General features: G+C 40.3%; 2 protein-coding genes across 2 annotated transcripts in view; one reads left to right on the forward strand and one right to left on the reverse strand.

Annotated features, from left to right (window-relative positions):
• The window catches only part of LOC142472496 (uncharacterized), a 664,758-nt gene that overhangs the window by 492,137 nt on the left and 155,877 nt on the right, over window positions 1–16,744 (forward strand). The gene's annotated exons all lie outside the window — the stretch shown is intronic.
• LOC142472494 (uncharacterized) overlaps window positions 3,238–16,744 on the reverse strand; it is a 35,681-nt gene continuing 22,174 nt past the window's right edge. The window contains exon 3 of the mRNA XM_075579552.1: window positions 3,238–9,882. Within this exon, the coding sequence (XP_075435667.1) occupies window positions 8,285–9,882 (1,598 nt within the window). The 3' untranslated portion in view covers window positions 3,238–8,284. The remainder of the gene's footprint in view (window positions 9,883–16,744) is intronic.

A 16,744-nucleotide genomic window follows, 5' to 3' on the forward strand; every position in this document is an offset into this window, starting at 1 on the left:
TTGTTCACTTACAGATCATGTGATGTGATATAGGAGCCTAATGTACTATTCATTTGTGAAATAAGTGATGTAAATGAAATGTCATTCTCCACTCAATTTCTAACATTTAATATTGAACTATAAATATAAATTGACATATATATATTTGTAAAGTCCCCTTAAGTAAACTGCAGTGGCAGATAATATACAAAATAGCTAATATTGATAGCAACTTCCTTACTATCTCTCTATTATAGAATTGAGCAATTTGAGCACAGATATTTGTTTTAATGTTGGTGCATATTAGATATTGCTATAAACTATGGCTGTATTGTGAATCCCATTCTTAGAAGTTTAAGTGAAAATTTAAGTACCTCTCTTCCATAATATATGCTGACTGATAACAGCTGCAAGTACCATTTCTAATAATTATCTTTGCAGTATAACCTCTGCATACTCACCTGAATCAATTAATCCCAATTAGTTAGGTCTAACTCTAGGTATTATTATCTCACACAACATAAAGTATATATATACCAAGTGTTTTATAATATCATCATAAATCCATGAGAATGTTTCATAATTAAGTTAATAATGTTAAATGAATTTTCATAATGTGATCCAGTTGTAATTAAGTTCCGATTATACATATATGATTATTAACCATAGCGCTGAGATAATTGTTTAGATCGATTGTTTAATTAGACAAGATAGGGTATATATAGACATCTATTAACCCCACAACTCACACACTCCTGACGAAGCCATACACAGCTTTCAAGGGCTGGGCGAAACGCGTTGAGTGGTGTTTTGGACCAGTGAGGGATCCGTAGCTGCACCGTCCACAGAGCCGTGACGTCACACGCACCGGAGGACACACAGAGATTGGAATCTCAAGGTGCAGGCGAAGGAGATCCGGAGCCAGAGAGGAGGCGGTGAGAGCTGCGGAGTACCCACTTCATTCACTTTTATTGTGATAAATGCGAATTTTATACTAGCACATTGTAAGTGCACATTTTATGTCTATTTTTTATAAAGTTTATTACATGTCAGATCGTGCTATGTAGTGCTGTTTTTCTCCTCTATATATACCATTGTCACACTGACGAGACGAGACGAGCCTGGAGGGAACCCCACACAATACATCATCCTTTTTGGGTGGCAGCCCTATCTGCTAACCGTGCTTATACCACAAACATCTTGTGAGTAGATTGACCAATAGAGCCAAGATTTCATCATTTAGCCAATCACTTAATCTCAACGTCTGCACTTAAATTTGCACTGTTTGTTTCCTTTTTTTCCCCATATATGCTCCTCCTGGACTGTCTGAACTATATCATTCTACTTCGGACCCGTGAAACAGGTTCCACCAGAGGGTTTGAGCAGGGATATAAGATTTGAGCACATATTGTCTATTGCACTATTAATTTGCACTTACTGTCACTTATATATTTTAAGTAGTTAGCGCCTTTTATTCACTATTATCCACAATACACTGTTTAGATTAAGTGTCATAATTCACACCTAAAGTCAGAATTTCCTGGTCCAGATCCCCATCTGGCAGACACGGAGACGCCAGCTTTTTAGAGTGGGGCTAAGGAAATGGGTCTCTGACTAGAGGAATGCCAACCCCCTGTGGGCAGGTACTTTCTTGCTTCCCACGTAAATTGGCAGAAGGTAATTGTGTCCAGGTAATTGTCATCCAATATCTGAGTCTCAATGTTAGGGATAGAGCCCAAATCCCATATAAACAATTGTAAGTTCTATGCCCAGGGTCTTCATTATTATACCTGAATTGTTCCTGTCGCTTGATGAACTGCTAGCCTGAGTCCTGGGCTATTTCATTGTCCCCTTCCTAAGTGTCTATATTTCCATTTGTTATTTGTCCAACATTGTGTGTCCACCTGTCTTTTAAGGAATAAAATCTCTTTATTATATCACAGTCGTATTCAATTCAACCCAGAGTATTTGGTGTATATTATAACCCTGTGGCTACAGTGACAATGTTGCAGGCTAATGTGGCCATTTTATTGCAGCCAAAATGACTGACACCCTGCATATTATGTTCCCCTGTAAAACCGTTTATTTCCCTGTGTGTACTTTACTGTTGGGATTTGTAAAACTCCATTGTGTGGTGGGTTGATAATCTACTCAACCCGGCCAGCATACCATGAAGGCTTGGGCCATAATCTAATCTGGGTTAGGTGAGTTGAATGAGAACACTGTGGAAGTGGGGAAGGCATGGACTCAGATAAGAGAAGCATGTACTTCAAAAGCAGAGCATTTGTTCATCCCTGACTCTGAGGCATCTAGCTCTGTGGGAGATATCAGGCTGAAACTAGGAACCGAGACTTGGATCCTAGTCAGTATATATTTCCCATTAATTAGTGAAGGAAAAACCTCTTCCTTGACTAGGCTCCAGAACTGAGAGGAACCTTTCCTCTGCCAAGAAAGCTGAAGGCCTTGTGACTGGATACACATTCTGCACCATTATTGCAGCAGACTCCCTGGGAAGCTTTCACACCCATGCCACTTGTTATCTCCGATTTTTGTTGAACTTGCAGGCCCGGGAATACGAAAGAAATGAAACGTAACGCAAGCCAGGTTTCAAATCCTTTGTCTCAATTTATTACTCATAGGGTAATGACTTTTATACAGGAAAAAGAAGATATTGGTTAGAGGCGTAACATAGGCGAATCCTGGGTGTGTCTTGGGCGTAGCTTTGATTAGAGGCGTGATTTCGGGGCAGGACATATTAGTGGCATGATTTTGGGACGTGTTTCTCCCAATACACGCAATGTCTGAATACATACCTTATTCATTGTCTGTTATCAAAAGAGACCTTGAATCTCTAGCAACTAATTATACTATTTTGCTTCTTTCAGAGTACCAGTCTATTATATTCTAACTAAAAGAGCAGGAGACTGACAATACAAAAAGTATCTTAGCAATATCCTGAGCAGGAAGAAAGGAAATGTAATTTGGCAGAAACTGAGTGCTTGATATATAGCAAAATTAAACTGGTAAAAAGATTTGTATGTGTAGCGACTATAAAAATATTTACTGCTTGTGTTAAAAGAAAAAGAGCCTGCAGTAGGTCTTTTAACAACTGTGGCATTAACAATAGGGAACCTGTAAATATAAGAAAAATCCTGAAATCCTGAACAAAAGATTTCCTTTTAAAATAGACAAATAATTTTGAACTCTTTGCAAAGTGCTGAGCACACGGCCAGCATTAACTTTTAAAGACACTCTGACTTTAAAAAAATAATAATTTTCAAAGCGCTTTTTTTTTTTTCCTTTCTGGGCAAACAGCCAGTTGTTCCAGGCTTTTCGCCAGAAACCTCAAAGTACGGATAGCAGATAACGGGTTTCGCTGTCTAAAAACTGCATTTTGTATGGCCTTGAATGCCTTCTGAAAGAAATCTCATATTCCTGCAAACTTTCATCAATACAATTTTATGCTATCCGTTTCAACTCTGCCCTCTCTTAATCTAAAACAAAATCTCTTCAAACATGCAACAGTTATACCATGACTAAAAAAAAACAGCAAGCTTGACCCTACCTGTCTTGTATGGCTTCTACACTGCTTATTTAATGGAGACAATTCTCACTAAAATAACTGATGACCTCCATGCTGCTAAAGACAGATATCATTACACTCTGCTCATATTACTCAACCTCTCTACAGCATTTGCCACCACGGACACCCTCCTTTGAAGCGCTATGCACATTGATGGCGTTATATACATATATAATACAATATATAATTCAAACAGTGTTTGTGAGCTTTTACCAGCCTTTTTAAACAAAAACATTCCCAAACATATCTTAATCCTGTAGAAATAAAATTGAAATTTGTTATCTTACTGGTTACACACAATTCAGGACACACAACACAAAAACGTCTCATACACAGCCAGTTTCACAGAAATAAACAAATAACAAAACAGTTCTACATTACCTTGTTTTCATAAATAAACTGCTTAAGCACAGAGCTAGTTAATATTAATGTGAATGCTTCACATTCTTTAAACTGTAAGGGAGAGGCTGTGCCTTGATTTCTGGGACCAGCATAAACTATTAGTAGCTTATAGAAAAACAGCTTAATGACAAATAATTGCAGATAAATAATAATACAATTCTTATACTTTACACAATATACAATGGTCGTTCAACTAGATCAGAGATAACAGTTCAGTCGTGCATAAAATTTACTGGACTCTAACCAAAACTTGTGTCAAGGGACTCTAACCCGATCCAGTCACAATTTAGAAATTATCTGGACTCTAACCAGCATAATTTAGGACTGAATTCCCAGAGGGGGAGTGAAACAACGTAAAAATCACATATACTCACTTTCCGCCTTAGTTAATTCCTCTTCTTTAGGGAATTAATTCCCAAAAAGGGGTAAAACAGAAATAAAAAAATCTACTAATTTAGGGTTTGAATCCCCAGAGGTGGTGAGACAGAAAAAAATCTCATATGTACTTACCCCTGTGGAAATCCCCACTTCTGGAAGCCAAGGGTCTCATACTGGATCGGGTGACACTGGTAATATAATACGGATAAAATGTATATCTCGTACCTATCCCAGTGAGACCCAATCCCACTTCTAGACACCAAAACTGAAGGAAAAACCTCTTCCTTGGCTAGGCTCCAGAACTGAGAGGAACCTTTTCTCTGCCAAGAAAGCTGAAGGCCTTGTGACTGGATACACATTCTGCACCATTATTGCAGCAGACTCCCCGGAAAGCTTTCACGCACATGCCACTTGTTATATCCGATTTTTGTTGAACTTACACGCCCGGGAATACGAAAGAAATGAAACGTAACGCACGCCAGGTTTCAAATCCTTTGTCTCAATTTATTACTCATAGGGTAATGACTTTTATACAGGAAAAAGAAGATATTGGTTAAAGGCGCAACATAGGTGTATCTTGGGCGTATCTTTGATTAGAGGCGTGATTTAGGGGCAGGACATATTAGTGGCATGATTTTGTGACGTGTTTCTCCCAATACAAGCAATGTCTGAATACTGTACATAGCTTATTCATTGTGTTATCAAAAGAGACCTTGAATCTCTAGCAACTAATTATACTATTTTGCTTCTTTCTGAGAACCAGTCTATTATATTCTAACTAAAAGAGCAGGAGACTGACAATACAAAAAGTATCTTAGCAATATCCTGAGCAGGAAGAAAGGAAATGTAATTTGGCAGAAACTGAGTGCCTTAGGAGTTATATTTCAGCAAAAGGCTGACTACAGAATCTTAACTAGTTATGATCAGACAACATGGATGCTTAACACAAGTGCATACTGGTCCTAACAGTCAGTTTAAAATGTTCACCTTCCTCTGTGGGTCATCCTAAAGCAGTTACCACCCACAATCTTAGTTACATAGTAGATGAGGTTGAAAAAAGACATAGGTCCATCAAGTTCAACCTATGCTAAATGTAGACAACAGATACTTTATCCTATATCTATACTTCCTTATTGATCCAGAGGAAGGCAAACAAAAAACCCCATTAAGGGGAAAAATTTATTCCTTCCTGACTCCAAGAATTGGCAATCGGATTAATTCCTGGATCAACATCCTTCCCATGTATACTTATTTGGTATATCCCTGTATAACTTTCCCATCTAAAAAGATGTCCAACCTTTTAAATCTATTGTATCTGCCATCACAGTCTCCATGGGTAATGAATTACACATTTTAACTGCCCTTACTGTAAAGAACCCTTTCCTTTGTTGCTGGTGAAATTTCCTTTCCTCCAACCTTAAGGGATGGCCCCGAGTCCTTTATACTGCCCGTGGGATGAATAGTTCTTTTGAATGCTCCTTGTATTGTCCCTGAATATATTTGTATATAGTTATCATATCCCCTCTTAGACACCTCTTTTCTAATGTAAATAAATCTAATTTAGCTAGCCTCTCCTCATAAGTTAGATTGTCCATCCCCTTTATTAATTTTGTGGCTCTTCTCTGCACTCTCTCTAGTCCCATTATGTCTTTTCTTAGGATTGGTGCCCAAAATTGTACTCCATATTCAAGGTGTGGTCTTACAAATGCTTTGTAAAAGGGCATAATTATGTTTACTTCCCTTCCATCCATTGCCTGTTTGATGCAAGATAAGATCTTGTTTGCCTTTGCAGCTACTGCATGACATTGGGCACTATTGCTAAGCCTGCAGTCCACAAGCACTCCTAAATCCTTCTCCGTCAAGGATTCCCCCAATATATCTCCATTTAATTTGTAAGTCGCCTTATTATTCTTGCATCCCAAATGCATAACCTTACATTTATCTGTATTAAACCTCATTTGCCATTTACCTACCCACGTTTCCAGTCTCGCCAAGTCCTTTTGAAGAGAAATTACATCCTGCTCTGATTCTACTACCTTACACAATTTAGTATCATCAGCAAAGATGGAGACTTTGCTCTCGATCCCAACCTCAAGGTCATTAATAAACAAGTTAAAAAGCAGGGGTCCCAGTACCGATCCCTGAGGCACTCCACTCACGACTTTAGCCCAACCTGAAAAAGTTCCATTTATGACAACCCTCTGTTGTCTGTCCTTTAACCAGTTTTCAATCCAGATGCATATATTATTACTGAGTCCAATTTTCTTTATTTTGTACACCAACCTCTTGTGTGAAACCGTATCACAAGCCATTGCAAAATCTAAGTTGACCACATCAACTGCATTACCCTGGTCTAAATTCCTACTTACCTCCTCAAAGAAACAAATAAGGTTAGTTTGGCAAGATCTATCCTTCATAAATCCATGCTGACTATTACTAATAATTTTGTTTTCCATTAGGTATTCCTGAATATTATCCCGTATTAAACCTTCAAGTAGTTTCCCTACTATTGAAGTCAGGCTTACAAGTCTGTAATTTCCCGGTTGTGATCTAGATCCCTTTTTAAATATAGGCATCACATCTGCACTACGCCAATCTTGTGGTACTGAGCCTGTGGAAATGGAGTCCTTGAATATTAAATATAATGGTTTGACTATTACTGAGCTTAACTCCTTGAGAACTCTTGGATGTATGCCATCGGGCCAGGTGCCTTATTTACTTTAATTTTTTCAAGTCGCTTATGAACTTCTTCCTCAGTTGACCAATTGTTAATTAATATGGAGGTTGTGGCTTCCTCCTGCGGCACTACTATTGAACTTGATTCTTCCCTGGTAAACACAGAGGCAAAGAATTTGTTTAATACCTCAGCTTTTTCCTTATCTCCAATAATAATCTGCCTACCCATCTCACACTGAAAGGGTCCTATATTTTCTTTTCTCATTTTTTTGTTATTAAGGTACTTAAAGAATTTTTTAGGGTTGACCTTACTTTCTATTGCAATCCTTTTTCCATTATCCATTTTTGCTAATTTGATTGCCCTTTTGCAATTTTTGTTACATTCCTTATAATTCTGATACGATGTCTCTGTCCCTTCTGACTTAAAGAATCTAAATGCCTTCTTTTTCTTGTCCATTTCCTCCCCTACCTGTTTATTTAGCCACATTGGTTTTGACTTATTTCTTTTATACTTATTACCCAAGGGTATACACTGATAAGTGTGCTTTTCTAACAATGTTTTAAAGACTGTCCATTTATCTTCTACATTTTTCCCTGCAAAAACATCATCCCATTATATTACTACTAGATTAGACCTCAGTTTATTAAAATCTGCCTTTCTAAAGTTTAAGGTCTTTGTTGAACCCAAGAAATCTATTTTTTGATAATTTATATATCAAATGAGACCATGCTATGATCACTGTTACCCAAATGTTCCAGGACTTGAATTTGTTATTACTTCTACATTGTTTGATATGACCAAATCCAATATTGACCCTCTCCTGGTTGGTTCCTCAATAATTTGGGTCATATAATTGTCTTTAAGCACCCCCAAAAACCTTTTTCCTTTTGTTGTAACGCTAATCTCATTGCCCAGTCTATGTCTGGATAATTAAAAATCCGCCATTATGTAAACATGACCCAGTTTTGATGCCTTTTCCATTTGCAAAAGTATTTTAGCTTCCTCAATCTCACAAATATTTGGTGGTTTATAGCATATTCCCACAAACATTTTCTTAATACTTTTACCTCCACTGCTAATTTCTATCCACAAAGTCTCTACATTTTCATCATTCCCTTCATAAACATCATCCCTTATAATAGGTTTTAGAATCCTCATTGGTCCATCTCAGGCGAGGTCTTCCATGACAATTATTATGTCAGAATCAAGTTATCTGCCTTTTTTATTACTGTGGTATTGCTATGCTACCAGTATATTGCCCAACCCTACTCTAAACAAGCAAATTGTTTCTCCCCGGTATGAATCATCTGGTGTCTGAGGAGGCTTCTCACGTTAACGTATTGTTTCTCACACTCAATACATGTGTATGGTTTCTCCCCTGTATGAATCATTTGGTGTTTTAGGAGGCTACTCTTATCACTGAATTGTTTCTCACACTCAGTACATGTGAAAGGTTTCTCCCCTGTATGAATCCCTTGGTGTGTGAGGAGATGGCCCTTCCGTGAAAATGTTTTTCCACACTCCGTACATCTGAAAGGTTTAACCCCTGTGTGAATTATCTGGTGCCTGGAGAGCCTATTCTTATCAATGAATTGTTTATCACACTCTGTACATGTGAAAGGTTTCTCCCCTGTGTGAATCCTCTGGTGTGTGAGGAGATTACCCTTCCATGAAAAGCTTTTCCCACACTCTGTACATGTGTAAGGTTTCACCCCTGTATGAATCCTCTGGTGTTTGAGAAGGCTACTCTTATCACGGAATTTTTTCTCACACTCTGTACATGTGTAAGGTTTCTCCCCTGTATGAATCAGTTTGTGTTTTAGGAGGCTACTCTTATCACTGAATTGTTTCTTACACTCTATACATGTGTAAGGTTTCTCCCCTGTGTGAATCCTCTGGTGTAGGAGGAGGTATCTCTGATCATTGAATTGTTTATCACACTCTGTACATGAGAAAGGTTTCTCCCCTATGTGAATCCTCTGGTGTGTGAGGAGATGGCCCTTCCGTGAAAAGCTTTCCCCACATTCTGTACATATGTAAGGTTTCTCCCCTGTATGAATCCTCTGGTGTTGGAGGAGGCCTTTCTTATCACGGAATATTTTCTGACACTCTGTACATGAGAAAGGTTTCTCCCCTGTGTGAATCCTGTGGTGTGTGAGGAGATGGCCCTTCCGTGAAAAGCTTTTCCCACACTCCGTACATGTGTAAGGTTTCTCCCCTGTATGAATCCTCTGGTGTTTGAGGAGGCTTTTCTTATCACAGAATTTTTTCTCACACTCTGTACATGTGTAAGGTTTCTCCCCTGTGTGAATCCTCTGGTGTGTGAGGAGATGGCACTTCCGTGAAAAGCTTTTCCCACACGCTGTACATCTGTAAGGTTTCTCCCCTGTGTGAATCCTCTGGTGTGTGAGGAGATGATACTTCCGTGAAAAGCTTTTCCCACACTCTGTACATGTGTAAGGTTTCTCTCCAATGTGAATACTCTGGTCTGATACAAGCTTCCCCTTCACTGAAAAATGTTTTCTACAGTTGTTACAGATAAAAGGTTGGCTGCTAGTGTGGACACAGTGTGTGACCAAATCCCTATTCAGTGAGAAGCTTTGCCCACACTTACACACAAAAAGCTGAACACTGCAGCTCTTTTTTGAACCTCTCTCGTATCTTTTGCTTATCCCATACTTGGAGTTAGTCTGTGCTGAGAGAAGTACAAGGCCTGTAAATTCACCATTATGTGGCACTGGTTCCTTGCACATGTCCAACATGTGGTAGGAATCATTGTTTTTTGGCACGTCGGGGCTGCAGGAGGTGAACCAGCTTTTGGACATGTCAGTGCTCCAGTTCTGCTCCTCGCTCATGCAGTTCTCTAAAAAAAGTAAACAAACAAGACAGCTTAAATGTTTTCAACCTGTTAAGCAAATTACTAATAAAAAATACTTTACAGAATGTACTTTATCACTACTTAATTAACAAAATGTTCTTTTTATAATGGTCAATGAGAAGTAACATTAAGGAAATCCTGGTCTATCATACTGGTGTGTTAATGATATCAACCCAACCTAACAGAAATATATAGTGTAAAGATAGGCCAGAGGTATATACATGGGCTTCTAAACTCAGCCCAATTGCTCCATTTTGTGACTTACATACCGTAGTGGATTAGGTTAAAAAAAGACATACGTCTATCAAGTTCAACCTATGCTAAATTTAGAAGACAGATATTTCATCCTATGTTTGTATTTAGAGTATATTGATCCAGAGGAAGGGAAACAAATTAACCCAGTGAAATATCATAAGGGAAAAATTAAATTCCTTCCTGACTACTAATAATGGCAATCAGATTATTCCTTGGATCAACAGCCTTCCCATGTTTACTTATTTGTTATATCCCTGTATATACCTTTCTAAAAACAAGGCCAACTTTTTTTTTTTATTAATGATATCTATTTCATCGGTCATTATAGTCTCCATGGGTAATGCATTCCAAATTGTAATTGCCTTTACTGTAAAGAACCTTTTCCTTTGTTGCTGGTGAAATCTAATTTCCTACAACCTTAAGGGATGACCCTGTGTCCATTGTACTGCCCTTGGGTTGAAAAGTTCTTTTGAAATCTCCTTGTACTGTCCCCGAATATATTTGTCTATAGTTATTATATCTCCTCTTAGACACCTTTCTAATGTAAACAAATCTAATTTAGCTAGTCTGTCCTCAAATCATTTGTCCCACCAGACTTTGTGGAGCAAAACAGGTAAGTGAAATAAATTGAAAAGGTATTCACAGGAAAAGGCATACATACAATGATACACAAACTACATAAGTAAAGACACAGTTACTGGGGGTCTGGGGTACAAAACCAGACTTTCCTAGGTGCGGGGGCTTCCAAATACAAAGCTTACCCTGACCGGGACTTAGCCCGAAATGTCCTGGAACTCAAATTGGCATGAAGTTCCAGACGTCACCCCTCCCTTCTCTCCAGAGGACTTGAAATTGCTTCACCGGGACTTTGCTCCAAAACTCCTGGAACTAAAATTGACTTGAAATCCCAGCCGCGGCTGCTACATTCAGTTTTCAGAACTTGGCTGCAAAAGTCGGGACGTAGAAAATATTTTGCCTTGATTTTTCTGAAGCCGGTGCCTTGCTATTCGTGCAGGAGCATCTTTTGGTACATTCAAATTTCCCGCTGCAGTCTTGGCACTCAGAATCTCGCGAACGGATGGCTCAGGGATTCTTATAATAATTCTGAGTTTATTCATGAAATACTACAGCCAATCACAGCGTGGCAATTTCCTTACCAGCTAATCAGAGCGATGCGGTCTAGAAAGCCGGGTAAGCGGGGAATCCGGTTATGCCAAGGGACATGCACAAGCTTCCCACCTCCGTCCCTGCATATCCAGATGCCACACACTGGGTTAGGCTCCTCCAAGTCTGGTGGGACAAATGGTAGTCTGGAGGACTTCCATCCCTTCCAGGACGTGGGTACTTGAGCCTTTGCCGGTTACCCAAAAGGTCTTTACACCTCAGGCATACTCTGTGGCTTTCATCTCCGATGTCTAGCAGACTCACTGGCACCAAGTTGGTAGCCCCCGTGGCCTGTCAGAACATTGGTTCTGAAAGTCCCAGCTCATAATACCGTGCACAAAGCATATATATGTTTAAACACTCTGTTAATAAAAAATAAACACTTTAATACTTTTCCTTTTTGGTATGGGGAATAGAATAGAAAGCAGCACTTTATTTTATATGAGCCTATATTCCCCACACACTATTAAACAGACTTGGACTGGATTCTAAAAATCCCCTAACAACCTTATATGTATGGTGTAAGAGACGTGTTCAGAGGTATGCAATGGAGACTGTTTTAAGGTGAAATTAAAATAAGGCTTTATTGCGCCTGTTGCTTTAAACACAGCAAACATGTAAATCAGCAAACAAAATCCGCTCCACTCTCGAGTATATATACACTTGTGATCCAGTTCTCCCTAACTGCGTGGTTAGCCCAGCGATTCACCAGCCCAAATCATAGAGACATTCATATACTTAGATAGACATAGATAATAGTCTTAAAAGAAAAGTCTTATCTGTTAGCTGGGTTGCTGTAGGGGAAAGCTTCTTTGTTCTCCTGGTGTCCACACCCGTGTGTGATAAGGCAATGTCAGGATTCAGGTATAGAAGTATTATCCCCTGTGTCATCTTGTCAGCTTGCAGTCTCTTTTGGCAGACTCAAGATGTATGTCTCCTTGTTCAGCTCACTTGTGTGCTCAGGAGTCTCCTTTCCTGTCTCAGAGGCAGGCTTTTTCTAACACCTGTAATCAGCCAGGTGGTGTTAGTTAATTGCCTACCAGCAGTTAACCACCACACTGCTGGATTAGAGGCACATTTGTGAACAGGGATAAGTCCCCTGTTACATACCTCCCCTGTTTGTGGGAAGCTCTGGCTTGCCACGGCCAAAGCCCATCCGTCCACTCTCATTCGAGACCTTTCTGTGACTTGAATGAGAGTGGATGGAGGAAGAGAACCCTCTGTCCCGCTGGGATTGGAGCCCTTTCTCCAGTTTATTTTTGTCTCCTCCCAAAGGTGCTTGAGATCAGCACTCCTCAGTCGCTTGAGGACTTTTTTCCAAGAATAGTCTTTTTACGGCATGAGCGGTCATGAGATTTCCCTTGCGTCGGGTGATCCTCTTATTGTAGGCCGACTGTATGGCAACAGTTGCAGAGCGTTTAATAATAGCCCTCAAGGTTTTCCGCTCTCGTCTCTCTGCACTTTTTCCACTCAATGGAGTTGCTAGTTCAGCTTCTTTGGGATTGAGTTGCAATTCCACATCCACTTCCAGAGAATGTCCCATCTTTTCAGCTTCATCAGCTAAGGATTCTTCTGGTTTTGATTCTGCACGTCTACCTTTTTTTGTTGCCTGTTCAGTGGCTGAAGGTTTAGCTAGTGCTTGTTTAGGTGGTTCAGACTTTGCAACCTTGTTTTTTAGGCGAGCTGTGCTCCCAGCTCTCACTGTACCCTTTTTCCTTTGGGTTTTTGTGACTGTGGGATACTGATGCTTGGTCAGGGTCAATACTTGTCCTTGTAGTACTGCAATCTCATCCGCGAGAGATCCCTGTTTTTTTAGTGCATCTTGCAAGTCTCTTCTCAGGGAATTTATCTGCACACTTTGCTTTCTCTGAGCTTGCTTCCACATTTTCATTGTATTGTGAAGCACTGTGAATTTCTTTGCTTGGGCCACAGTTACTTGTCTCAGTTTCTGGACCATCTTGTGCTCCCTCTTGTGCCGAGTCACCTGGGCTCTAAGCTTGGCCTCTAGCGATGCTTTGGTGATGCTCAGGGTAGCCTTCAGTTTCTCATGCTGCTTTGCGGGGACATACTGGGTAATCGGACGTTCCTGCAGCACTTTTATTTATTTTTCAGCCTGCAGATTGTCTTCCTGCAGAGTTTGCTGCTTCTCCTCAGCATTCTGGAGGTGCGTACTCAGACCTTGCAGATGGTTCTGCAGTCGGTGCTCTGCTTCAAACTTTTCCTCTTCCAAAAGTTCATTTATTTCTTTAAGCTCGTGCAGCTTTTCATTCTTTTCCTTGACGTGGTCTGTCAAATGAGAATTCTCTTCTTTAAGTCTTACATTTTCTCTTTTTGCAGCCTCTGTAATTTTCAGGGCCTCCATGTAGTCCTCCTTCCATTTACGCACATCTGCTTTGAGAATGAGTGTCTCCTGGCGTGAGATTTCCTTCTCTAGGTTGAGGGTCTGAAGCTCCTTCTGAGAGACTTTGAGATCTGTATTAAGATTGACAATAGTTTCTTTAGAATTGTCTAGCTCCTCAGCGAGACTGTGTAGTTCCTTTCTGGAGACTTCCAGTTTTGGGTGGCCATTGTTGATCTCATGCTGTGAGGCATCAAGTGCTGCGTGAAGATTGTGAACATTTTGCTGAAAGCCTGTAATCTCCTTCAGTGCCTCCTCATACTTCCGCTTCAGTTTAGCCATCATTTTTTCAGATTGGCTAAGCTTTTCATCCATGGCGGTAATAGTAGCGTTTGCAGTATCTAGCTCAGTCTTGAGATCGTCCAATTCTGTCCTGGCCAACTACTACATCGTGAGCACATTCTTCTGTAGCTCCACGTTATTTTTCAGTAGCTCTGCGTAACCATCTTTCTTCAGTTTCAATTGTTCCCGGAGCAGATCACAGTCATGCCTGGCAATTTTCAGGGCATCTTCAGGGCTGGTCAAGGGATCGTCACTCACTGGTTCCAGCTCCGCTTCCCTGGGATGTTTGATTGAGGGTTCCTCACTGTTGGCACCGGACAGACACTTCTTTGGGTTACCCGACTTCTGCCTTGGGCCCTCTGGTTATTTGGCCATTCGCATGACGAATCCTCCATTTTCTCTAGGCTGCAGGGCATCTCGGTCCCCCTTTTTCTCCGCGGGATCTGCGGACGTGTCTGTTCCATCCACGGTACGTGAAGAACCGCTTTTCTTTTTTCGCCTTTTTGTTTTGGATGACTCCGTCACCTCAGGGATACTGGGGTCTCCATCTTCATTTGAAATTTTAGCAGCTTCACTGGATCCACCATGCTTTTCTTGCAACTGTATTAGCTGACAGAAATATTCGGTGATCCGCTGCTCCCGCTCTTTCTCCTGCCGATCATATTCGTCATCATAGGGAGCGTTCTTTTCAGTTCGTACTGAGTTCGGGCACCCCCACCATTCTTGGGGTGTATTTTGGGTGTGACTCGGTTTGGGTTCCCCGTAAGAGATGTCTTCCTCCTCACCGGACTGGAAGGGTCACTCTTCCGTGGGGTAGGGTTCATTACCGGAACGCCGCATCTTGTCCTCCATTTTGGGGCTATCAGGTGTATTTTTCTTCCTGACCTCTGGAGGCGCTATTGCAGCTTTTGCCAGTGTATTTTCTAGAACCCCAGCTTGTGATAGTCCTACCGGTGGGCATATTTTGCTTGTAGAGGTCATAGCTCTCACAGGCATCTCCATAGACTTTTTCTTTCCCTTAGTAAGTTTTAAAACATCAGCAGTACTGTGCACGCATTCTTTTTCATTAGGTATACTGGATGTGCAGTTGCTAAGTAAAAACTTCTATTTGCTTTACACCATTTACTTGCTAGGTGCCATCCCTCCGCTTCAGCAAAATAATATGGTTTTCTGCTTGAGTTCAGTGATTTTCAGTCTCATCTTTGGATATTATGGCATTCACTCTTCACACTTTGGGTGCCTGTTTTACTCCCAAGATACATAAACAGACTTTACTTGCAGAAAAAAATATATTCTTTGCAGTGGAATATTTCTTTCACTCCCGGCAGGGTGACTCAACACTCAGCAATTGGCTTTGGGTTACCTTTTACACAGTTCAGAAATCCCTTTTTACCCGGTAGGGAAATTTTACACTCGGCACTTGTTTGCTGAAAATTCCCCTGCTTCAGCACAATTTTTTTTTAAAGATAACAATAAACAAAGCCTAGCTCCTTTCATTGGAGCGCTAACTAACTTCTTGAACCCTGACTATGGCTGGAAGGCAAAGCCCCTATTTCAACAACCATATTACACTTTATTGTGATAGGCAAGTAAGGTTTACCTGCTTCAGCACAGTCTCTCTCTCCTCTTGGAATCGGGGAAAAGAGACCATCTGTGATTTTGTGGCTTCCTTCAGTGCAGTGTAGATTTCCTGCCTGGATGTGTATCTCTTTAATTCTGATCTCTTTGTTTTTGTTGCTCAGGTTTGTTTGCAAGACTGTATGCAGGCAAAAAGCACAAAAAAATTCACAGGCAATCTCCGGGGCACCTTTTACTTCCCCCCAGCTAGGAAGGGCAAATAAAGGACACATCCTTTATACCAGTGTCAGAACTTTATTGTCCAAACCCCAGCTAAGAGGAGGAGCTATATTCCCATTAGTTATAACTGCCATGGAGGATGTAGAAGAAATGTAAATTACTCTCTACAAAAAGTGCAACAGTTCAACCATAGCCCAAAGTATTACAGCTCAACCCCGTTATAGCACGATCTGCTACAACGCGGATCCGCATATAACGCAGTCCGAGTGTGGCTCCAGATATTTAAAACATCTCCAAGTTTTTTTTTTACAATTCAAAGCTTTATTGCTAACGGGGAGACAGGTGCCATTCATTTATTGTAGAACCCCTAAGTATTCTTAGTTATGTCATGAATCTTGTACATGTGAGTGTGGATTTCTATCAGAGTTTTCGTTGATACAGATCATTAAACTGTGAAATTGCTCTGATTGCTCTACTGTTGATCAGCGACATTGATTCAAGTGGTTTTACAGTTTTTTGAATTTGAAAAACTAATCAATGGGCAAATTTTGAAACCCAACTTTAGAACCTTTAACTCTGCAGATCATAAAAATAATGAACTCTGAGTCTAAACTTTAAAGTGATTTTTTGTAATTCTCTCTCCTGACCTATTGTAGTGTTCTGTTGTGCAGGTTGATTTCTGGTGTGCTGTCCGGTTTTATCTCTGATCATACACTAATACCCCTCTTTTCATTTTAGAATCGTCTATCGCGGCTGTATTATGTTCTTAATTGTGTGCTGAGTGTTTAAATTCACATTTGTTAATAAAGTTTTATTTGTTTTGTTATGTTGTCACTGACAACTGTTAGTGTTGTAAACCAGGCCATTGACTCCTCCCCGCCGCTTTCCCATTGGTGGAGATGTCCGTTTGACGGACCAATGGGGCAGTGGCGCGGGGTATTTCAATCCTTC

The sequence above is a fragment of the Ascaphus truei genome, chromosome 22 (assembly GCF_040206685.1).
Source record: "Ascaphus truei isolate aAscTru1 chromosome 22, aAscTru1.hap1, whole genome shotgun sequence".
Classification (NCBI taxonomy): Eukaryota; Metazoa; Chordata; class Amphibia; order Anura; family Ascaphidae; genus Ascaphus; species Ascaphus truei.